Source organism: Myotis yumanensis, unplaced genomic scaffold (assembly GCF_028538775.1).
Source record: "Myotis yumanensis isolate MYYU_CA2020_CCGP unplaced genomic scaffold, mMyoYum1.0.hap1 SCAF_3, whole genome shotgun sequence".
Lineage (NCBI taxonomy): Eukaryota > Metazoa > Chordata > Mammalia > Chiroptera > Vespertilionidae > Myotis > Myotis yumanensis.
Window position 1 is genome coordinate 169,210,497 of NW_027223754.1, and position 23,897 is coordinate 169,234,393.

Consider the following 23,897-nt stretch of genomic DNA (forward strand, 5'->3'; position numbering starts at 1 on the left):
GCTTCACTCCCTTCTGCAGCTCTTGGCTTCCTTCTATGCTGTCTTCAGTCTTCGCTCTGCTCCTGCATATGCAAATTAACTGCCATCTTTTTATGGCTTAATGTGCATACTTGCTCTGATTGGCTGGTGGGTGTAGTGGAGGGATGGTCAATTTGCATGTTTCTCTTTTATTAGTGTAGATATTAACCAAGGATATTGAAGAACAATATATAATTTGGAATAGAAAATAGCCTTGTATCTTATATTTTGTGTGATAGAGACTCAAATAATATGCTCTAAAAGAGATTAATTCTGTAATGAACCTCATTTTTAAAATTAACTTGTGCTTATATGTGAAATCTAAAGAACAAAATAAATGAATGAACAAAATTGAGACAGATTCATAGACACAGAGAACAGACTGATGGTTGCCAGAAGGGAGGGGTGTTAGAGGACTGGGTGAAAATGATGAAAATATTAAGAAGTACAAATTGGTAGTTAAAAAATATTCATGGAGATGTAAAGTACAGCTATAGGGAATATAGTCAATAATATTGTGATAACTATGTGTGGTGCCAGGTGGGTACTAGAAATATGGGGGGATGGGGGACACTTTGTAAAGATTGTTTAACCACTATGCCGTGCACTTGAAACTAATACAAAATAATATTGAATGTAAAATGTAATTGAAAAATAAAATTTAAATTAAAAAAATACGAATAAAAATCAAATAAAATGAAGTCCCAAAGTGAAAAAGTTAATGGCATTCTTTGCCCCATAGTCCTAACCCTTTAAAATCTGAGAAATCATTTTATTTTCTGTAAATTGGAAGACAAAAGATTAGAATACAGTGTCTGCTTCATGTGTGGAAACCTTCTAAAATTGCCTTAAAATGCATTCAGAAGACTGTTTGGGTTTGAAAACTGTGGTTGTTTTTTTTAGATAACTGTATATTTCAGAAGTTCCTTTTTATATTGCATTTGATCTTGTGATAGTTTTTACTGGTGTAGTTTGTTGACTATTCTCTCTGGTCTTATTTTTAAATTTTTATGTTTTTATTGATTTCAGAAAAAGGAAGGGAGATGGAGAGATAGAAACATAAATGATGAAAGATAATCATTGATTGGTTACCTCCTGCATGCCCCCCCACTGGGGATCGAGCATGTACCCTGGCAAGGAATAGAACCATGACCTCCTGGTTCATGGGTCAATGCTCAACCACTGAGCCACACCTGCCAGGCTCTCTGGTCTTATTTTTTTGCAGATATTAAAGCAGGCAGGCCTCAGAACTGTCAATGAAAGAATAGATCACATGGGGTTAGGTAGGGGCGATTTTATTCACCAAGAGAGGTTTTTTATTAGCTTAGTGAAAGCCTTTTCCTTCTTTCAAATAAATGGCAATAAATGGAAAAACATGCCTCTTACTAAATTTAGGGGCAGCACTCACATGAAAACATCACACCAGCAACCTTGAACTTTTGTCTTGGTGAAGTTAACCATCACGATCTCTGAAGCAACGCATAGGTACTGCTCTAAATGTAAACTCTCAGGTATGCTGCATGGATTTTTGGTGAGTGCAATGAACTCCAGATGTTTAACACTTGGAGAAATTGAAATTATTGATTTCCTACAGATTGAAGCCTGACCATTATCCATTTGTTCACATTTAACAAGTGCCTAAAACGCGTCAGATGTCATGGCAGTAATTGAGGATTCAAAGCTCTAGAGTAGAAATTCCCTGTTATAAGGCGTGTCCTGAGGGGGTGGGAAAAAGAATTAACAATCCCTGACAGTGTGATGAGGCTATGTAATGCTAACTCGTGGAGCATTCACTTGCACTAGGACTATTCTGAGTGCTCTCCAGACATTGCCTCATTTAAGCCTTGCAACTCTATACAAAACATACAGATACACAACCCTTATCCGCAGTTCCGAACTCCAAAAAACTCCAGACAGCTGTGGAACTTGAATGTTTATTTTTAAAATTCACTTGATAGCAAAGTTTGATCTGAGGTGATGCTATTTCTCATCTCTCTCCACTTTAGTATGAATAGTCATACTTTTACTACAGAAATATTCATTTGATTACTGGGTACTGCTCCAGATCCTGCTGCAGATTTTATTCTTGTACTATTAGTAGGTCCATTTAACAGAGGAGAAAACTGTGATGTAGAGGGATTAAGTAATTTTGTTCACAATCTGACAGCTAATTAAAGGCAGAGTCAGGATTTGAACTGAGGCAGCCTGGCTCCAAAGTCCTTAATCTTTGCTACACATTCTGGCTTTTAAATGTTTAGATGCAATTAAGCACGAGGCTCTATGTGCTCTTTGGGGCTCATTTAAATTAGACTGAGAGTTTTAAGGAAGGTTTTCTGAAGAAGAAGCCATTGTTTGATTTGAGTGGGAGAGTAGTAGGAGAGTTAGGCAAAGAAAGTGGGGAAGGGCAAAAAGCAGGCACACATGTGTGAAATATACAGGGATTGGCTGGTATGATACTTGGCCTTTAGTAGACACTCAATAAATTATACTAATAAAATAACTCAATAGGGGAGTTGTAAATGATGCAGTTTGGTAAGAGCAAATGGTCATAATGTAAGTCTTCATGAGTAAACAATACTTTGATGGTACATAAAAACAAAAGTGTGTCACTTAAAAAAAAGGTAAGAGAAAATTGGGGGGAGAGAGAAGAAATCACACTTTATTTGAAAAGTTATTATAGTCCTAGCCAGTTTGCTTAGGGGTTAGAGCATTGGCCCTTGGGACTGAAGAGTCCTGGGTTCAATTCTGGTCAAGAGTATATACCTTGGTTGCAGGCTCGATCCCTGGCCCCAGTCAGGGTGCATACGGGAGACAACCAATCAATGTGTCTCTCTCACGTCTATGTTTCTGTCTCTCTGTCTCTCCCCCTCCCTTTCACTCTCTCTAAAAATCAATAGAAAAAATACCCTTGGATAAGGATTAACAAACAAACATTTATTATGATAATTGTTTGGGGTTGGAACAAAACTGGGGTAATGTTGCCATCATGAGGCTATGCAGTAATCCAAAGGAGATATTTTAGATTTGGGCAATTGCACAGCAGTAGGGATGGAGATGGGGGAATGGAAATGAGAACTGCCCAAAAAATACTAGTAGAATCCAGATGAATTGGACCTTGAATGTGGTGTGTGGGAGGAAGGAGAGAGAAGTCATTGGTGGCTTCCAGATTCCTGGCTGGAGAGGGAGAAAGGCTTAAGGATAGATTTAGGCATCGATTTATCTGTGGATGTGAAATCTGAGGATGTTCTTTCCTGATGACCTGAAGCTTTTTTGTGTGGAGTTGTTGATGGGATTATGTGTGGAGAACAAAGGGGTGAAGATGGGGCAGGCATTTGAATAAAGAGCAGCATAGCCACTGAGGGGAGTGGGAGAGAATGCAGGAGATATACGGGTTGTCTATAGCAGTGGTTCTCAACCTTCCTAATGCCGCGACCCTTTAATACAGTTCCTCATGTTGTGGTGACCCCCAACCATAAAATTATTTTCGTTGCTACTTCATAACTGTAATTTTGCTACTGTTATGAATTGTAATGTAAATATCTGATATGCAGGATGTATTTTCATTGTTGGCGACCCACAGGTTGAGAACCGCTGGTCTATAGTAACTCAAATATTTTGCATTAGCAGGTCGCTCTGAATGTTTTGCATGTTAGATTGAGACACACATCTTTAGTGATTGATTCATTCTTTAACAAATATTCATGGAGACCAATTTTGTTCCAGTCATTTTATTGGATGTTGAGGACAATTGATGAATTAGACCCAAGGGTTTACCATTCTAGGTGGTTATCTAGCAGACAGATTTTGAATGGGGAGTGTTTACTCAGTTTATCGTCGCCATCAGTAGAGAAAATTCAGCTTCCTATATGATTTTTATTTTTATATTTTGACTTCTTAATTCTATTGTCTACTTTGCCATAAAAACCAATTCAAACCAAAACAAGAATAACAAAATCCCTAAAACTAAGAAGCCCTCTAACTTCTATTCAGCTCACTACCATACTTCCCAGTTACCCAGATTGAAACCTGAGTTGTTTTAAATGCCTTCTTCTCCTTGGCTTAAAAATTGATTCACTGTAGGACCATCAGTTCTGTGTCTAAATCTGTCCCTCTTTCTCCATCACTTTGTTTATTCTACCTCTGGGCCTCTACTCAACTCAGTTTCATTCCACAAAAGCATAGGGACTGGGATATATAAAATGAGTATATATAATCCCTTCCTTAAAGGGATCTGAATGTTATGATTTTGGTCCTAGCTTCCCAATTATTCTTCCAGTGTCCTCTAGTACTTCCTATGCTGCACATGTGCATTACTCAGCACAGTGATAAGCATTCAGTATCTGTCTGTTTGCTTTCTTCCCCTTTCCCTTCTCCTCTTCCTCTTCTCCCTTCTCTTCCTCCTTAACCTTTTGCTTCACCGCAGTCTCAATTCTCCATAATAATCTAACCCTGACTCTAAGAGAGAAGAATAAAAGGAAGAAAGATTTAAAAAGACAGAGAACTGCTACCTTGCTAACATGGGACACCCACTTTGCTGAGGAAAGTTAGTTTCTCCTCATCTACACATTGCTGTTCATTTCCCCAAAAACCAACTCTAATTTTATCATGCCACATGATGAATGGATAGTACAGCTCCAAGTGGTGTTAATTACCTACCAGATAAAATCATGTTGTGTTCCTGACCCCACCCACACTGATTTGTTACTATTGCCTTCAGTCTTCTCCTTGGCCAGCTCAAGCACTTCATGGCCCTGCCAACCCTATGCTTTTCTCTTCACACCTGTGTTCTCTCTTCATGGGATGCTCTTTCCTATCTTTGCCCTTTTTTTCTGTTAAAACCATTGCTATCTTTCAAGACCCACTTGCTTGGCCTATTTCCTACATAATACTTTCCCAGACTCCTGTCAGTCCTCATCTCTTCCTCTTTAAGCCTCTTTGCTTATAGGTCATAGTTTTTTAAAACACTGAAAGCAAATCCTGGCCTTGTCACTTCCTAACTATATGGTGTTGGGAAAGATATGTATTTGCTGTAAGAAAGTTCTGTGTTCCCGTTTGAACAATAGGTATAATACTAGTACCTCCCTGAAAAGATTTTAGGGACCACTGAAGGGGGTTTGCATATAAAACTCTTAGTGCTCTAGTCTGTAGCATGTAGTGAGCACTTGGGAATTAGCTGCTGCCATTGTTGTTACTATTATTACTATTTTCTCTTTAGAGCACTAAACATCTTCTTCAGTATATCACAGTTCTCTGTTCACATCACCGGTACTCCACTAGGTCAAAAGTCCCTGAGCTCACAAGCCCCAATCGGGATCCTTCGCATCCCCCAGAGCATGGCATTCTTGGAGCAGGAGCCTCGTCAGCGTGCTTGCAGAGGGTAAATGTAAATCATCCGGCTGACAGTCACAAGAATGTTGTTGCCCTACAATGTGTTCAGACAGAAACTTATTTCACAAAACACAAAATAAAACAAAAGTTTTCACCATAAAATCAGAATTTAGATTACCTTTACGGTGACGGTCAGGGTTCAGAACAGATGAGAATGTACTTTGGTTGTTAAAATTCTTGATCAAACAAGGATTAGGACAGGAAGCTGAGCATACCAGTGGAAATACTAGAAGGAAGTAAACCAGGCATGTCCGAGGGAAGCACTCTAAACCAATTTCTAGTTGCCAAACAAACTGAAGAATAACAAGAAGTATTGAATCGGTGTGGTCAGTGAACAGGAAACTTGAGTCGTGAACAAAAAATATGTAGGTATTAAAAATGAGATTCAGTGGGTTTGCTGCTAATGTGGACATTGAGCAGGTTTAAAGTATCATTTCCTAGCTACTTCAATGGTGTTAAAAATGGGTTTCTGTTAAAATGACATTGTAGTAAATAGATTTTTCTCTGTAATAGAAAGTGAGTAAGTAAGGAATCATAAGAAACAAAATGAATGAGTAAGTATGATAGCAGTCATTTTTTTCTTGATGTAACCAGTGAAAGTAATGGTATTTTGGGAACCAGAAAAATGTTCAAAATGTATTTGATTTCAGAAAAGATTAGGAAGAGGCCAAATTCTGTGAGTCATTTAGATTTTCTCCACAGAACTAAATTAGAAAAGAGGATATTATGTAGGTAGTAAAGCAAAAGAAATTTTCCCACGGGTGTAGATGAAGTAGATGAGATGGTAACTAATATTTATCTCATATCTATTATTTGCCAGGGTCTTTACATTCATCATTGAAGTTTATTCCTTACAGAGCTCTCTACTATGGGTCCTCATTTTCTCATTTTAAACTTGGAAAGATTGGCTAACTTTTCCAGGGCCATGGAACTAGGAGCAAGGTCATTCTGCCTCCCTGCTATTGTTTGTTCAAACAGTGTATCATTTTTTTCATTTTCTTTTTTATTTTTTCCTTCCTATTTACTTAGGGTCCTAGAGCAGAACAGTGATAGAGGGTGTTTTAAACCAGTTAATGAATTGTAAAAGTATTCCCTAAAAATCAGTAGTCGGTAGGGCATCCATGTTTCGGTCGCAGGGATTTGTGTTGCTGGTGGCAGCGAGCACCATGTCTTCATATGCCAGACCACTAAGTATCTGAGGAAGGAAAGAGGGAGAAGGGAGGAGAGAGTTCCAATTCTTTTTCATAGGCCCACACACCACCTAGGGATTGTTGAGTTGTTATATAGGACATTCTGTAAACTCAGTTTGTACTCATTTTGAAAAACTTTGCTGTACAGAAACCATATTGTGACTGTACTAAGGAGCTGAGGACATGTCCTAAGAGTTGTTTTCTTTGTCAGAATAGAGGCGGCATCTTTCATCTGAGGACTCACAGCTGTTGCCGTACTTTATGGAATAAAACCAGAGGTCTCAGTGTTGCAGGCTCGTGGGCTGTCTTGTTCTGATGCTCCTCACAGGCCAGTGCAGATAACTACATGTTTACTTTGGTGGGGTCACATGTGAATGGAATTCATGGATGAGCTTCTACACACACCTGTCCGTGGCAGCATTTCTGGTCTAGAGAAACAGAAGGAGAAAATGACTAAGCAGCTGAACATTTTGAGATAAACCACCATTTGAAATGTATAGTTTGATGATAATATTATAAGTTCCTTGAATTTAATTTACATTTCTTTGAGCTTTCTTGCTTATTCAGTCTTAAGTCTGTGGGAGCTTGCCCTTAGGTTCCTAATAATCAGATAAGAGTTCAGACCAGAGATAGTTTGTTGCTATGTTTAGAACTATATCCTGCCACATTTGAAGAGAGAATTTATTCGATGTATATCTATATTCAAGGAACCTTTTTGCCCAGGAAAAGTGAAGCAGCTTTATTCGTAGAACTTACACCTGTGTGTTATAGTAGCTGCTGTTTTCCCAACATTTCTAGATTTGGACAGAGAAGAAGAAGCAGTGTAGACAATATAAATCTTTTTTTTTAATCCTCACCCAAAAATATATTTTTATCTATTTTTTTAGAAAAAAGGAAGACAGAGAGAGAGGAAAAGAGAGAGAGAGAAAGAGAGAGAGAGAGAGAAAGAGAAACATCAACATCAATCGATTGCCTCCCATACTGGAGATTGAACACACAGCCTTTTGGTGTATGGGACCACACGCCAACAATTGAGCCACCCAGCCAGGGCAAGTAATTCTTGAATTCTCACCTGACTCAACCAGCAATGACTTTCTCCTTTGATCTTTGCAATCCTCTTTAGACAAAATACTATTTTAGTATTTCTTATAATGAAGCCAGTGCCAAAGGCATTTGTGTTTTTGTCTTATCTTTCCAACCAAACTATAAGCTTTTTGAGAGCAGCTACTATTTATAACTAACTTTTTATCTTAAGAAGACTCTAATATACAATAGATATTGAAGAAAAAATATTTGTTATGTAAATGTATTTAAATAATTACTTTTTACTATTTTTGTAATTGCATTTTGAATCATAGTGAAATTCTTGATCAGAACATGTGCTATGTGTATTGTATGTCTGTATTGAAATCATAATGAGCAAAGCTATGTAAATTTTAGAATGGCCATTTTTTCTCTAGATAGTACATTCATTCTGGAAACAGCTCAATATTAAAACCAAATTTAAAGCTCAATTTAGGTCAGGCTATCTATTCTTATGACTGATGACATGTTGGGTGTGGAGTCTTAAAATGGTTTTACATACATTAACTCACCCAGGTTAGAAGTTAATCACTGAAACTAAGTGATTAGTTAAGTATTATTGTTATATTAGAGGCTTAGCAAGTGATTGAAATCACATGAGGAGGCTCCCTGCCTCCCGCCTCCCGCCTCCTGCCTCCTGCCTCCTGCCTCCCACCTTCTGCCTCCCGCCTCCCACCTCCCACTGCTGCGAGGAGGTGCCCCACCTCCCGCCTCCTTGTGCGGCCACCCGTGCACACCTCGCTGCACACACAGCCTCCTGCTGATCGGTCGTTATGGCATATTAGTTCTTTATTATATAGGATATAACATTTGCATTTAGGTAAATCTAAATGTGTATATTACATCTACCTATCTACATATATATATTCACATATACAAACACACATATCTATCTATACTAACAATAAACAAATATGTAAATTGACCATACCTTCACAACACCCCACAGCCAATCAGGAGGGAATATGCAAATTAGCAGGACAAAGATGGCGGCAGCCACGGAGCCAGCCTGAGCAGGCAGGAGGCTTGGGTCACCCCTGGCGATGGAGGAAGCCAAGCTTCCCATCAGCCTGGGTCGGCCAAAGGAGGGGCCTGTGGGCGGTGGCCACAGAGCCAGCTTGAGTGTCTGGGAGGCTTGGGTCCTCCGGGCCGGCCACTGAGGAAGGGGCCTGAAAACAGCCCTCAGCCCCTCACCCAGGCTGGCCAGGCACTCCAGCAGGGACCCCCACCCTGAAGGGGGTGTGGCCAGCCTGAAAACAGCCCTTAGCCCCATGCACCAGGCCTCTATCTATACTAATAAAAGGGTAATATGCTAATTAGACTGGGAGACCTTTCAGGAGACCTTCTGGACGTTCTTCTGGACAAAGCCATGGTGACAGGGCCGAGGTAGAGGCAGTTAGGGGCCAAGAGGGGAAGGCCGTTGCGGGTGAGCAGGCCATCAGTGGGGGTCAGTTGGGGGTGATCAGGTTGGCTGGGGGGGGGGGGGCAGTTGGGCGAGCAGGCCAGTGGGGAGGGCAGGTGGGGGTGAGCAGGCCAGCAGGGGGGGCAGTTGGGGATGAGCAGGCTGGCAGGGGAGCAGTCGAGGGTGAGCAGGCAAGCAGGCAGAGTAGTTAGGGGAAATCAGGCTGGCAGGCAGGTGAGCGGTTAGGAGCCAGCAGTCCCGAATTGCGAGAGGGATGTCCGACTGCTGGTTTAGGTCCGATCCCACAGAGACAGTCAGACATCCCCCAAGGGGTCCCAGATTGGAGAAGGTGCAGGCCTGGCTGAGGGACACCCCCCCCCCCATGCACAAATTTCGTGCACCAGGCCACTAGTATATATATAAAACCCTAATATGCAAATAGACCAAATGGTGGAACAACCGGCTGCTATAACATTGTCTGACTACCAGGGGGTGTGCGCAGAACATGGTAGGCATCGGCAGCAGGGGCAGAGTGTGGAACGTGGTGGAAGTTGGCCATGGCTGGATGGTGGAACAGGTGAGCAGGGGGTGCCAGACCAAGGTGGGCGCCAGTCACTGTCATCAGGGCGATCCTTTAGTGGTTACTGAAAATTCTTTGCTCCTGTGCACCACGGTCCTGCCTGGCACTTGCACCCACTGCTGGTTCTGGCCCTGCTCGCACCCACAGCTGGAGCCGGAGCCGCTGATTACACCTGCTGCTGGTGCCTGGCACTGGCCCCTATCACTCTGCGCCCTCAGTGGGTGCAAGTGGTGGCTGCTGGCCCCGATTGCCCCTGAGGACTTCTCTGCCTCCCCCTGCTCCTGAGGGGCAATCAGGGCAGTAGCCACTGCTTGCACCTGCTGACCATGTGGAGCAATTGGGGCCAGTGCCAAGAGCAGGTGTGAGTGGGGCTGACGCTGTCAGCATGTGGAAGTAGTGGTGACAGAAGCAGGGATGCTGGCAGACAGGGGACCAGGGGCTGGGGCGGGTGGGGCCAGGTCAGGGTGTGGAGGATGGGCTGAGACCCGCTCCTGTGCCTACTGCAGCCTCACGGCCCACAGTTCCTTTCAAGATGCACAAATTTGTGCACTGGGCCCCTAGTGTGTGTGTGTGTGTGTGTGTGTGTGTGTGTGTACACACACATACACACAGCGATACCAGGTGGCAGTGGCAGGCACAGTGGGGCAGGGATGAGCAGGAGTGGCAGGCAGGGTTGGACTGCCAGTTTTGGCCGATCCCCACAGGCCATGCCGAGGGACCCCACCAGTGCACAAATCCGTGCACTGGGCCTCTAGTAAAATAGAATTACAGAGCCTTGTATATGGGGCCAGGAAAACAGACAGCAGCCCCTAACTCTGCAGGAGAAGGAGAATAAGTCACATAAAACATGACATTTTAGTGATGTCTTTCAAAGTGGTAAGAATTTCCCAGGAGAATCATAGGGCAGGCACAACAGGCATAGGGAACAATGTATGTCAAGGTGCCATTGTATTTCAAAACTTGGAAACTATTTTTATCCTTGAATTGTTTAAGAGCACACTCATTCATTTCAGTGACTCTGAGAGTCAGTGACAACAGAAAAAAACAAATCCCAGGTTGTGTAATTATTTAATGTTTATTGAACACTATCATACTCATCACTAAACTGAATCTTTTTAGACCCTACTTCTACTCAGTGAGTACCTTCTAATTAATAAGACAACTGAGATAGGAATGAAAGCAGCATCTAATCGATCGGCAGCTGTCTTAAAAGGGCCTGTGGCCGTCCATATAGAGGCTTATAGATGCAGTGCTGCACTTTGAGGTGCTCTGGGGTCAAGTTGGCAGCAGGTATGGATTTAGTTTGCTTTAGGCAGCTGAACTCGAGGTAGGGGGGGCTGACCGTAGAGTGCTTGGAAATTTGATGGTGGTCTAAGCATAGCCCCAGTTAGGAAACCCGTGTGTGATCCAGCTGTTTTCTAAGCTGTCATCAATATGTGTGGATTCATAAAAACTATGAAATGTTCTGATACCAGATAATCAGAGTGAAACTTTATACAATTTGGGAAAGTTCAGCCAGAAATGTTGAGAATAAAATAAATATCTGTTCATGCAATTATAAAACCTTACTGATTGAAATCACTCTTTCCTATGAAAAATTATTGGGAATAATCTCTAAGATTATTACAGGGCTAGCATTAAAATTGTCAAAATTTTGTGCTTATGTAACACAGGACATATTAGTTTGAAATATTAATCTTTAAAAAAACAAAACAAAGCACAGAGAATTCTATTTTATTAGTTGAAATAAGTCTAATCTTAACTGTATATGCCAAAAGAATTTTTTTCCAAGTTCCAGGTATAGTACTATTATGACATATTGTCTAGAATACAAAGAGTTCTAAAATGAAAGGTAATTATTTATTTTTGCTTTGATGGTTTACATTAGTGATTTTCACCAGTGTGCTGCAAGAATTTTTAAAATATGAAATACTTATTTAGTCAGGGGCACTTACCTCTTTTTCCTTAAATTGTTAAATGGAAAAATGACAACAGCCAACATGACAATAGCCATCCATTATGAATGAATCAAAATGATACCTATTTTTTTATCAGATTGGCAAAAAATACAATGTATTTTTGTTGTGCATCAGAATTACAATAATTAGTTTATGTGTGCCATGAGATGAAAAACGTTGAAAATCTCTAGTTTACATCATAGTGAATGAATAGCTTGTCCTATGTAAGCATATTAAAATATATATTTAATTTTAATTTTTAAACATTATTTTAAAATAATATTTATATAAGAGTCCGAGTAATAAATAAAGATTTTGGATGACTGAACTAATTTGTGTGCATTTTTCACTTATATTTCATTTCTACTCATCTTGATTTTGATGTTAGATCTGTTTTCTTTCTCGTATTCCCTGTACTTACTCCTTACATTTACATTTTTGCTGAACACTGAGCTGCAGTTCTGAAGTTACAATATTCCTGTGAACTGGGGCAGGCTGCTTAAGCATGCTGAGCCACCACCGACTCATCTTTAAAATGGTGAAAATGGTGTTGGTCCTGACTCCCTTCCAGGGGTCCTGGAGGATCAAATGCTTTCTTGCTTACAAAAATGTCAAGCAACACACAGTTAAAGGGAGTACCACGTTGATTGTATATTTTAAAGTTTATATTTGTTCGTATTATAAAGACAAGTTTGCCTCAGGTAACAGAAGTCTGGTACTATCTTTGCAGGAGGAGGGAACTTACTCGGAAGGTCAGATATTTCCCCTGCAGTTTGCATTTGCATCTTTGTGCCTGCAAGTGTGGATGTGGGTGTTAACCGCACCTCACTCCCAAAGCCTCAGCTCCATTATCCTGGAGGTCACAGTTCACAAAGCAATGCAATTTCACATTCTTTCCTGCCACCCTTCTCATGCTACAGGAAAGACTTAGGTGGCAGATGTGTTTAATGAGAATAACTCCCGAAATATTAACCACAGAGACCATACAGAGCTAGCTTTGGGATCTCCTTCTGAGAGTTGATACCCACCCTTCCTTATTCTCTCTCTCTATTCCTTCCATCCATGGGCCTTTTGTCCAAATCCTTTTGCAATCAAGGTTTGTGGATGTGTGAACTACATATGTACTTCAAGAGGAGTGTACAGTACTTTATGCTATATGCTATTCCTTAATATGTGATTTGTGTATACCTGTGTTTGGAAAAGATACTATATAGTAACCAAGATGCATGTACAGTTTGAAAATGTATCTCTGAGTAACCAGATTATATTCCTCATTTCAGAACATGATGAGTGTGTCACAAATCAGCACAACTGTGATGAAAATGCTCTGTGCTTCAATACTGTTGGAGGACACAACTGTGTTTGCAAACCAGGCTATACGGGGAATGGAACCACGTGCAAAGGTAAAAGGTTTCAATGCCAACACCTCTTCCTTTAGGCATAATGTAAGCCATCCTTACCTCCCTCCACCCCTTCTCATCACTGTTATCTGCCTCCTGTGCACTATCCACACACATTGAGAACTTCGCAGTGTGGCTCATAGTCTTCCTCCTGGTTAACATCAGTGGTTAATTGGCCAAATGGTTCAACAACTTTGACTTAATGTTTCTTGACCTCAACCACAGTGATTTGCATCTCTATTCCTTGATTACATCCTGGACATTTTGTTGTCTGAACCCAAGTCCCTCTGCTTCCAGTTTGCCTACAACTCTTGAACTTCAATTTTTCTGACCCTCCATTTTCATTCTATTTATCAGTCTCCTTCTAGGTTAAGATTTTTTTTTTAGTCCAAACATGACCATCTTTTTTCTCTTTTTTTTTGGCAGCATCACATTCAACTGTGAAATATCTGTATTTTGAGCCAGTCTCACGGGTTTTCTTCTCTGCCTAATCTCTTGAGCTGTTGATAGTAATTAACTGGGAATTTTAGATCTCTACATTTTATAATTTCCCATTTTAGCTCCTTTGTCAATACCAATCAGTAATTCTTTTAAATGTCCTGTTGGGCTCAGATTTTCATTTCCATCAGTGGCTATTCCAGCTAGAGTTCACCACCAAATGGCAATTCTCTCACCAACGCTCTCTGTACTTCATCAGATGAGTTTACCACCTACTTCATTAGGAAAATAAAGGTTCTATTTTGGAACCTCCGCCAACTCCCATAGGATAAAGTCCATATTCATTATTATGTCATATAGATTTATTTTTTATTTGTCTAATTTAGGCATTTTAAGCTTTAAACTGCCCATTTTTTAAATGTAGTGTGTCCATCATCCTGGAGTTTATTAAAATTAATTTGCTACAACACTGTTAGTGTGTGCATGTGCTTTCGTGTGTGCACGCGCGTGCGTGTGTGTGTGTGTGTGTGTGTGTGTGTAGGAAGTAACAAAGGGTGGCTATTAATGCAGTGGCCTTCGAGCATGGGTCTTAAGACCTGATCTACAATAATACTGGGATTCAAATATGGATGGGCCAGAGGATTACTCTGGTTTGTGAAAGTCTATGGAAATCTTTGCTTTAGAGCAAGCATTTCAAACTCAAAGGCTAACACGGGCCAAATAAACAAGGTTCAAGTTTCTGTGGGCCCCCAAAAAACAAAAGCTTCAATTTTCATAGAAATGTAGGTTTATTTAGATAGAGACATGCTGAATATGAAGGGCTGAAATAAATGAGTAATCCTTAATGTAAAATAATAGAGCATTTTAATAAAAATTAACATTTTTTTCTTGAACATTAACTTACCAGACAATGGATAACTGCACAAATTAATAAGCGTAATGCAAATAAACCTATTTTTCTTGTTCTCCAAAAACAAAATATTTCCTGTTTCATACACCACAAAAGTCAGTACAAGACTAATGATGTTGCAATCAGCTGCTAAAATATTCGCTGCTAGTATTAGTGGAGAGAAATAGTGCGCCTGCTCGTAAGGCAAGTACGGAAAATGAATGTAACACGATGATAGTAATCAGTCATTAGCGAATGTTGTAGTTTGTTATTAATAATTATGTATATAACAGGATATTGTAAAAAGTAAGTTACAAACATTTTATTAAAAATGTTTCTTACATACCGTTACATTGGCTGGGCTGCAAAAATATTTGTTGCGGGCCACATGCGGCCCACAGGCGGTGAGTTTGACATGCTTGATTTAGAGCATTGTGGAAAAGACCCTGTGAATGTAACTAGCTGGTCTAGTTCACCTGTGACAGATCTTGCCAGGCTGAGGGAACAGCCCCTGAGCCTCACAGAGCCAAAGAACTTGCTAAAGTGGCAGGGGGCTCAGTCTCATACATCTTGTTTTTCTCTCCTTCTTTGAAGGAAGCATATCTCCAAAGATCACCTTTACAATGGCACAGACCTTGACTATTTTTTTATACTCACTTGTAAATCCACTCTAAGACAACAGGCTCTGCAGTGTCTTTGCCCGTGGTCCTGGAGCCTGACCTATCCTTAGCATGGGGATGCAAGACTGTTTCTGAAGACTCCTACAGCAAAGTCTTCTTACTCTTGGCTAATCCATCACCAAGACTGATTTAAAACTTTTTGAAAGCTGGGGCATCTCTCTAATACAGTGGTTCCCAACCTTCCTAATGCCGTGACCCTTTAATACAGTTCCTCATGTTGTGGTGATCCCCCAACCATAAAATTATTTTCGTTGCTACTTCATAACTGTAATTTTGCTACTGTTATGAATCATAATGTAAATATCTGATATGCAGGATGTTTTTTCATTGTTACAAATTGAACATAATTAAAGCATTGTGATTAATCACAAAAACAGTATGTAATTATATATGTGTTTTCCGATGGTCTTAGGCGACCCTGTGAAAGGGTCGTTTGATCCCCAAAGGGGTCAAGACCCACAGGTTGAGAACCACTGCTGTAATATTTTGGCACTTTGGCCAGTGTATGGAATGATCAGAGCCTCATAGGATTTAGTCATTTCCTATTATTTTCTTATTGTTTTCTCTAGACAGTGGTTTGCTCCTTAAAACTACAGAGGATAGCTGCCATATTTAGGTTTGATTTCAAGCTGGATTATTATAATGATGTGAAATCCTAATTCTAATTCATTTGCTGTTGTTGTTTTTTTTTTTCTTAAACAGAAAGTTCAGTATTTTATTTTACAGGTGAAATTTCTTTCTTAACATTGGAAAGAAGATTGTTTTAGAAATGGTGCTGTTTGGAAAATATTGTGTGAATCTGAAATTAGAATAGCATTTATAATTTGATGTCCACATCTCTAAGGAAATAAAGAAAAGCTGGATTTAGAGCATCTTGAACTACTTCCTTCTAAAGTGCTAACGTCATGTATCTGAATTATTTTAGCATTTTGCAAAGATGGCTGTAGGAATGGAGGAGCTTGTATTGCTGCTAATGTGTGTGCCTGCCCACAAGGCTTCACTGGGCCCAGCTGTGAAACAGGTAAGAATATCATTCCATCTGCTAGAAAATGAATTTTTACGCTAATGTACAAAGTAATCCATGAGGAAAATAATGTTTCGTGTGGGCTCTTAGAGCATGGAGCTATTAATAAGGAACTTCTAGGATGGAGGAGGGAGGAGGGAATAGGGAGAAGGGAGGAGGGAGGAGGGAACGGGTTTCAGTGATGCATATTCACTAGGCAGTTCCTCAATCTGACTCTAAGGAGATTTTTCAGCTATTATAACTAGAAGCGTATTAAACATTTTCAGCAAGATGTGTGGGATTGCCCAGGATTTTATACTTCACAATTTATTTTACTAATTTAGAGCTCATTTTTCCTGGAATCTATATAACTATATCAAAACGTAGACTTCAAGCTCATGGCCAACTCACATCCTAGGACGCATTACCTTCTGCGTTCACATTTGAGAATTTTTAATAAATCTTTACCTAGCCCAATCAATATTCACTTATTGCTTATTTACAAAATATTTAAAGTTTTCTACTCATTTAATAATTTCTCATTTAAGTCCATTCTACTTACTCTTTCTGGTGGATACTAATACTAGAAACTTTAAAAAAATATTTTATTTTTTAAATTCTTTATTGTTTAAAGTATTACATATAGTATTACATATGTCTCCTTTTTCCCACATTGACCTCTCCCTGGCCACCCCCCCTCCCCCTGCACATAACCTCACCCTCCTAGTGTCTGTGTCCATTGTTTATGCTTATATGCATGCATACAAGTCCTTTGGTTGATCTCTGTCTCCCCAACCCCCTCCCTCCCCTGCCTTCCCTCTGAAGTTTGAGTTTGTTTGATGCTTCTCTGTTTCTGGATCATCAGTTTATGTTGTTCATTATATTCCACTAATCAGTGAGATCATGTGATATTTATCTTTCTCTGACTGACTTATTTCGCTTAGTATAACACTCTCCAGGTCCATCCATGCTGTTACAAATGGTAAGAATTCCTTCTTTTTTACAGCAGCGTAGTATTTCATTGTGTAGATGTACCACAGCTTTTGAATCCACTCATCTACTGATGGGCACTTAGGCTGTTTCAAATCTTAGTTATTGTAAATTGTGCTGCTATGAACATAGGTGTACATATATCCTTTCTGATTGGTGTTTCTTGGGATATATTCCTAGTGGGATTACTGGGTCAAATGGGAGTTCCATTTTTAATTTTTTGAGGAAACGCCACAGTTTTCCACAGTGGCTGCACCAGTCTGCATTCCCACCAGCAGTGCACGAGGGTTCCTTTTTCTCCACATCCTCGCCAGCACTTGATGATAGCCATTCTGACAGGTGTGAGATGGTATCTTATTTTTGTTTTGATTTGCATCTCTTGGATGATTAGTGACTTTGAGCATGTTTTCATATGTCTCTTGGCCTTCTGTATGTCAACTTTAGAAAATGTCTATTTAAGTCCTTTGCCCATTTTTGATTGGATTGTTTATCTTCCTTTTATTAAGATGTATGAGTTCCCTATAAATTTTGGAGATTAGGCCCTTATCGGATATAACATTGGCAAATAAGTTCTCCCATGCAGTGGGCTTTCTTGTTGTTTTGTTGGTTTCTTTTGCTGTGCACAAGCTTTTTATTTTGATGTAGTCCCATTTATTTATTTTCTCCTTAGTTTCCATTGTCCTAGTAACTGTATCAGTAAAGATATTGCTACGACATAGGTCTGATATTTTGCTGCCTATGGATTCTTCTAAGATTTTTATGATTTCCTGTCTTACATTTAAGTCATTTATCCATTTTGAGTTTATTTTTGTGTATGGTGTAAGTTGGTGGTCTAGTTTTATTTTTTTGCATGTGTCTGTCCAATTTTCTCAATATTATTTATTGAAGAGTCTGTCTTGACTCCATTGTATGCTCTTGCCTCCTTTGTCAAATATTAATTGAGTATAATGGCTTGGGTCGATTTCTGGGTTCTCTGTTCTGTTCCATTGGTCTATATGTCTGTTCTTGTGCCAGTACCAGGCAGTTTTCAGAAAAGTGGCTTTGTAATATAGCTTTATATCTGGTATTATGATCCCTCCAACTTTGTTCTTCTTTCTCAAGATTGCTGTGGCTATATGGGGTCTTTTTTTTATTCCATATGAATTTTTAGAGAGTTTGTTCTAGGTCTGTGAAATATGCCATTGGTATTTTAATGGGGATTACATTAAATTTGTAGATTGCTTTGGGTAGTATGGACATTTTAATGATGTTGCTTCTACCAATACATGAACACAGATTCTTCCATTTGTTTATGTCTTCCTCTAGCTCTTTTTTCAATGACCTATAGTTTTCCAAGTACAAGTCTTTTACCTCCTTAGTTAAGGTTATTCCTAGGTATCTTAATTTTTTTGGTGCAATGGTAAGTGGGATTGTTTGTTTTTTTGTTTGTTTGTTTGTTTCTTTTTCTGTGAGTTCATTATTGGTGTAAAAAAAGCCATAGATTTCTGGATGTTAATTTTGTATCCTGCTACATTGCTGAATTCATGTATTAAATCTAGTAGTTTTTTGATGGAGTCTTTAGGGTTTTCTATGTTAAAAACATATTTTAAAAAATACATGTAGTTTATATATAACTTATGACCCCAAGTAAGATGTTTCTTCAGTTGAAATACACCTTGAGAATAAAAAGAGTGTTTTGAGTAGGAGGTCCTAATGAAATCATGTTAGTAGTAGTCTTGATTATTCTGGGTCAAGTGGGTCCTACCAGCAGATGACCTCAGAAAGTCTGGTTATAATTCCCAGGAGAGAGCTGCTGCCAACAGTGCCTGGGGGTTTCCATCTCAGGGCACTATCCACAAATCTGAGCGCCATAGAAGCAGTGCATGTCTTGCCTCGATCCTACTTGCAAAGTCATCTGGTTTAATAAAAACACCAACTGGTCAGGATGTGAGACAGTAAATGTTCTGCTCCATTTGGGAAGTGAGCATTTTGCTGAACAGGTACTGCCACTGTTCACAGAAGGATGCTCACAAGAGGGCTTGCATCACTAGATCATTTCTTTCTACAACTTCCTCTATGTGGTGTTTTTCAAACTGCAATTGGTTACAAAGGTTTCTAATAGAAAACACATAGTGACTACCCTTAATTCGTGGTACTCTTTTTTAAAGGGATCATGTCCTAAGTCAGGCATTCCCAAGCTCATTGTGCATGTGAATCATCCATAGAGCTTGTTAACGTGCTTAAAATACAGATTTCTGCCTGGCTAGTGTTGCACGGTGGTTGAGCATAGAGCCATGAACCAGAAGATCTCGGTTTGATTCCAGGTCAGATCACGGGCCCAGTCAAAGCTCAATCCCCAGTACAGGAGGCAGCCAATCAATGATCCTCATCATTGATGTCTCTCTCTCTCTACCTACCTCTCTCTGAAATCAATTAAAAATAAGTAAAATAACATACAGATTTCCAGTAATTAACTATCACAGGATTTGCTAGATCAAAATCAGGTCCTTTCAATCCAATGATTCTATAAGGTTTTTATCCTGTGATCTCCAGTAGTACACCCACACCAGGTACAGTGTGATCCTATGTATCAACCAGCACCTCTGGAGACCATTTTTCCTGAATACAGTATTTTGTACTGCTTCTGATGCACTGAAATACTGACTTTTTCAGAGCATTTCATTCATGTGGAATTTTGAAATAAAGACTGTCTCTGAAAATCTGGGATGAATAATGGCCATGTCCAATTTCACATGTCATTCTTCTACTGGAAAAGAAATGTGATGTGATTATAAAAATATGGAGTGATATAAAATTAATTTAAGCAATGTAATATTTAATACCAGAGTTAAAAATAACCCAATAGAATATTTAGCTTTCTCTATTTAATTATCTTTGAACTTCTAATCTAAAAAAAAATAAGATGATTCCAGACTTACTCCTAGTAGCTATCTATAACAGCCTAGGGTTTTGAGAAGGACTGACATGGGTTCATAATCTAGTTGTACATTTACTTTTATGTGGTCTTGGGCAAGTTACATAACTTCTCAGCGTCTTGTACTCTCTATGCATCAACTTATTCTTCACAAGTCTCCTCCAAGATAGATATTTTCTCCTTTTACAAATGAGAATATTTGGGTTCAGAATGATTACATTTTTTCCTAAGGTCACAGAATTAGCAGCTTGATATAAATGCCTTTCTACTCCTAAACCCAGACATTTCCTCTGTGTCAGTACTTTTCCAAGTTTCTACTAAAGTCACTAATGCCAGAGGAGAGAGAACACCTTCATCCAGGGAGGGCCCAGAAAAGCCTCAAGGGGAAAGGAAATGTCTTCAAAACCAATGGACACAGACAACAGGGAAGTGAGGGCATGAGTGGGTGGGATGAGGGGTACCATGGGGATAAGGACACATATGTAATCACTTAATAAGTAAATAAAAGAAAAAAAGAAAAAAGAATCAATCTAAAACTCAGTGTTTATTGCGAAGTTAAAAAAAAATTATGTTTTATCCTGAAAATTCATTCTTTTCTATTTTATAATACATGAAAAAACTTACATACCGTTGAGTAAAGTTAGTGTTATGAGACAATGGGTCATAGTTTATCTCTGCCTTCTAGGATCTTACAGCCCAAGATCATATTTCACTATTTGGGAAGCAAGCATTCCTGCCTCCTATCTGGGAAAATGTAATACTACTATTTGCCTCAAAGCATCTGTCCTAGTTACTGCTCCAGGTTAACTCCTAACCCCGCACCTTCCAACACCATCACTTTTGTTGATGGAGTTATACATAGCAGTTGTGCTCTTAAAAATAACTTTAGATGAGAAGAGATCCATGTAAAAAATAATCTCTTCACTCATTTACTCAACGAATAATTTATTTAGGATATGTTATATGCTGAGCACTGATCTAGAAACAGGATGTAGCAGTGAACAAAATGGAGACCCTGTCTGCATGGGAATTTTGGTCTAGGGATATAGAGGCGCTACAAATAGGAAAAGAAAGAAATATGTAAAATATCATTAGGTAACAATAAGTGCTATTAAGAAAATAAAAAAGATATATAAAATTATTTTATTGACCTGTGGACCGACACATGACAGGTGTTATTACTATCGATATTTACTTAATTAATAAAGATAACTAACATCAGCTTCTGTATCAAGTTCCAAAATTTCAGTGGTTGCTATAAAAAGTATATTATTGCCACTCACATCTCAGTTCAGTCTGCCAAATGTGGAGATGGTGAGAGTTGAGGGGGATTGGGATTAGGATTGCTCAAACCGAGTCCCTGGTTGTCTCCATTATATGGAAAACCCATGAGGATGGACACATAATCACAGAGATTCAGGGTGGTTAGAACATGTAGTTGAGCCAAAAGTCCAGGAAGATGAAACTGGTTTGGTGAGCATCCAGCCAGACTTTTGCCATATCTGCTATCCGGCATTGCTGGTACTACTAACACTAAACAATTAAACCATTTTCTGTTTCTCTCATTTACTCAGAGCGAGAAACTCAGAGTTACTTCCTTTTTTAATCATTGCCTTCTTTCCGCCCCCTGCAAGAGATCCTTAACTTGGAATTCCTGGACCCCTTCAGGCCCATGTATGGACTTGGGGGCCCATGAATTCCCTGAATTTCTATGTATGTGTATATTTTTCTGCAGAGAGAACCCATACCATTTAAAGATTTCATATGGATCTGTAATTTCTAAATAGTTAAGAACTAGGGGGGAGAGAATCTTTCATGAATCATAAAGAGAACTAACCGCTGTTTTATTCTGTGGTAGGTGATTCAAATTCGAATATCCAATGCCTCCTGTTTGTTTCTTTGGGTAGCTTAAGTCAAAAGACCCTAAACCAGTGGTTCTCAACCTTCCTAATGTCATGGCCCTTTAATACAGTTCCTCATGTTGTGGTGACCCCCAACCATAAAATTATTTTCATTGCTACTTCATAACTGTAATTTTGTAATTCATAACTGTTATGAATCGTAATGTAAATATCTGATATCCAGGATGTATTTTCATTGTTACAAATTGAACATAATTAAAGCATAGTGATTAATCACAAAAACAATATGTAATTATATATGTGTTTTCTGATGGTCTTAGGCAACCCCTGTGAAAGGGTCATTCGACCCCCAAAGGGGTCTCGACCCACAGGTTGAGAACCACTGCCCTAAACTGAGCTCATCATCTCTTCCATGACTTATGACTTATCTCTTCTCTCACTTCTGTTACAAAAACCTGGTTCTTCACTTCTATTCTTTATTTCAGTGACTGGCAGCTTTATCCACCGAATTTTCTTGGCCAGTAATCAAGGACTCATCCCCTTATAATTGCCATTCACATCCAATCAAGTCCTTTTGCTTCTCTATACTGGGGTCATTTCTTTCCATTTCAGCTGGTCCTATAATAATTCATGACTCTCAGGTACAGCTCTCTGCATTCCAGTCTCCACAGAATATCAGAGCACAGATCTTATCACCCCATACTGAAAAAATACTTCAGCAAACCCCATTGCCCTGAAGATAAAGGTCACATTTCTGAACATCCTATATAATAAAGAGGTAATATGCAAATTGACCCTCACACCATAACAAGATGGCTATGCCCACAACAGAGGCGGGGTTCCCATAACACAATATGGCTGTACCCACAGTGGAGGCGGGGTTCCTATAACGAGCCATAAGGAGCGATCAGCAAGGACCTGAGGCTGTGCCCCCTGCCTGGCAGGGCTTGACGGGGGACCTCAGGCCACGCCCCCTGCCCTGGCGCCAGGCAGGGGGACCTCAGGCCACGTCCTCCACCCAGTGGGGCTTGATGGGGAAACCTCAGGCTGCACTCCCCACCTGGCAGGGCTTGATGGGAGACCTCAAGCTGTGCCCCTCGCCCCGGCACCAGGTTGAGGGACCTGAGGCTGCACCTCTTGCCCGGCGGGGCTTGACGGGGAACCTGAGTCTGTGCCCTCCACCTGGCAGGGCTTGATGGGGGACCTGAGGCTGTGCCACCCACCTGGCACCAGGCCAGGGGACCTGAGGCTGCACTCCCCACCCAGCAGGGCTTGACAGGGGTGAGGCTGGCTGGGTCTGGGTTTCACGTAATTTCAAGGTGCACACTGGTGGGTGGGGACTTGACTCTGGGTCCCACAGCATGCCCCAGTCTTTGACAGGAGGAAGATTCTCATATACATTTTACTAATTTTCTTTTATCTCTGACACTTCTATCATAGAAAAAGGGCAAATAGCAATATTAAAATATTTCCTCTAATTAATTCTCTTTTAATGTGCATGAATTTTGTGCACTGGGCCACTAGTGTCAAATAAGGCCCTTCAATATTTAGCCTCTGCTTATCTACCTTCTTGTCCCTCTGTTTCCTAAACTCATTCCCATCCCCTCAGACATTGAGTTTCATGGGGGTAAAGAGTGTATCTGGTACACATTAGAATTTATGAGACATATTATGCGGCCTGCAACTTATTAAGCGTTTCACAAATATTTGGTGAATAATTTTTTTAAAGGCATAAATAAGTGATCAATTAGAAGAGAAGGAAAAAAAAATGATGTGGTTGTTTCCATACCTGCTGGACATTTTTGAGTATTAGCTTAAAGAGGCCGTCAGGGTCATTTCTGCACTTTCATATGGCAGATGAGGTAGTTAAGGCACAGAGAAGTGAGCTTACATATGGTGTTTCATGGTAGGTACAGTTCTGCAATTTAGAACTCAAGTGTTCCAATTCCTGGTCCACTGTTTCTTTTTCCTTCTTTTCTCCATTTCTTCCTTCCTTCCCTGTCAACTGCCAACTAATCCTGTTGTCTTTAACAATGAACACTGTGACAGTTTTCCTCTCCCAAGGTAGGGAAAATATCAGATTGTCAAGATTTCCTTAGTAG

General features: G+C 39.9%; 1 protein-coding gene across 2 annotated transcripts in view; it reads left to right on the forward strand.

The window, feature by feature from the left end:
- The window catches only part of NELL2 (neural EGFL like 2), a 338,372-nt gene that overhangs the window by 223,188 nt on the left and 91,287 nt on the right, over positions 1 to 23,897 (forward strand). For both annotated transcript variants that reach the window (XM_070410390.1, XM_070410389.1), the window contains exons 15-16: positions 12,900 to 13,022; positions 15,952 to 16,047. In XM_070410390.1, the coding sequence (XP_070266491.1) occupies positions 12,900 to 13,022; positions 15,952 to 16,047 (219 nt within the window). The remainder of the gene's footprint in view (positions 1 to 12,899; positions 13,023 to 15,951; positions 16,048 to 23,897) is intronic.